General features: G+C 53.8%; 1 protein-coding gene across 1 annotated transcript; it reads right to left on the reverse strand.

The window, feature by feature from the left end:
• Positions 1-388: 388 nt before the first annotated feature.
• Positions 389-886, reverse strand: LOC306916324 (large ribosomal subunit protein uL11-like; the record flags this gene model as incomplete). The annotated part of the gene is made up of 1 exon (XM_079494158.1): positions 389-886. The coding sequence occupies one exon, from the start codon at positions 884-886 to the stop codon at positions 389-391; it is 498 nt and encodes a 165-aa protein (XP_079350284.1).
• Between the last annotated feature and the right edge of the window lie 333 nt (positions 887-1219).

Here is a 1219-nt window from a genome sequence, read left to right on the forward strand (position 1 = left end):
AGAATTCATATTCTGGGCAGAACATTTGCCAAAAAGTGTAGCTCACTGAGATTGGGTGTAGTAGACCTAGGGGGAAAAAAAGTGTGGAGTGAGTCATATCATGATGTCTGCTGATCATCACCACATGGTATCACAGGGGGGTCATCATGAGATTCACTGAAACAACATTGCTTCCATTCGTCTTTCTTGCATTTTCTTTCGTTGTAAACTCCATCTTATAGCTTCTGATGAAAGTGAAAGTATCTAGCGGCAGATCCGTAATGGCCAATATCTACTTCCGGTTCACCAGGGTGAAATTTCAGGGTTTTCAGAATACAACTCCCGGCTGAAACCCTCGGCAGGGAGGATCATTTGAAAGAGCGCGACGGCGGCAACGAATGACTTGACTTCAGACCTCGGGGCACTGAATACTGCCACTCCAGATGTCATCGATGACGTCATGAGGAGGGCGCCCGTCGACGCTGCAGCCCACCGATTGGGCTGTGCCGAGCATCTCCTTGATGGTGCCGGAGAGACGGCGGGCGCTGGAGCGAGGCCTCATGCCGCGGGCAATGTCCACGATGTCATGGAACGCCACGTTGCCGTTGTGCTTGATGTTCTTCACCTTCTTCCTGTCCCTGTGGGGCTCCTTCAGGGCCCTGATGATGAGCGCGGAGGCAGACGGGACCACCTCGATGGCCGCCTGCCGGTTCTGCACGGTGAGGCTCACCGTGACCCGCAGGCCCTTCCAGTTGCCCGTGGCCTTGGCGATGTCTTCGCCCACCTTCTTGGGGGACAGGCCCAGGGGTCCAATCTTGGGGGCCAGGGCCGACGTGGCCCCGACCTCTCCTCCCATGCACCTCAGGGTCACGATCTTGACCTCGCTGGGGTCGGATTTGGGGGGCATGATGGTTGCAGTGGAGCTCCTCTGTTCAACTTGGTTTGGTTTGGTTTGGCTTAGTTTGGTTTGGCTTAGTTTGGTTTTGGTGAGGGTGTCGGATGAACCAAGATTCAGAACGACCGATTAACTGTTGCACCGTCACAATGTTCAATGTTGCTACATTTAGTTGACCTTCCTTTTAAAGGACCTGAGTGTGATGATGACGACGCTGTGATGCCATTGAGTGATGTCATTACGTAGAATACACCGCCTGACCGCTCTACTTCAAAGTCCCGTGGGAGTGCAGTGCCCGGCACGAAGTCAGTTGCCTGGAACCGTCGATACGACCGATATGCCTTT

The sequence above is a fragment of the Electrona antarctica genome (assembly GCF_951216825.1).
Source record: "Electrona antarctica genome assembly, chromosome: 23".
NCBI lineage: Eukaryota > Metazoa > Chordata > Actinopteri > Myctophiformes > Myctophidae > Electrona > Electrona antarctica.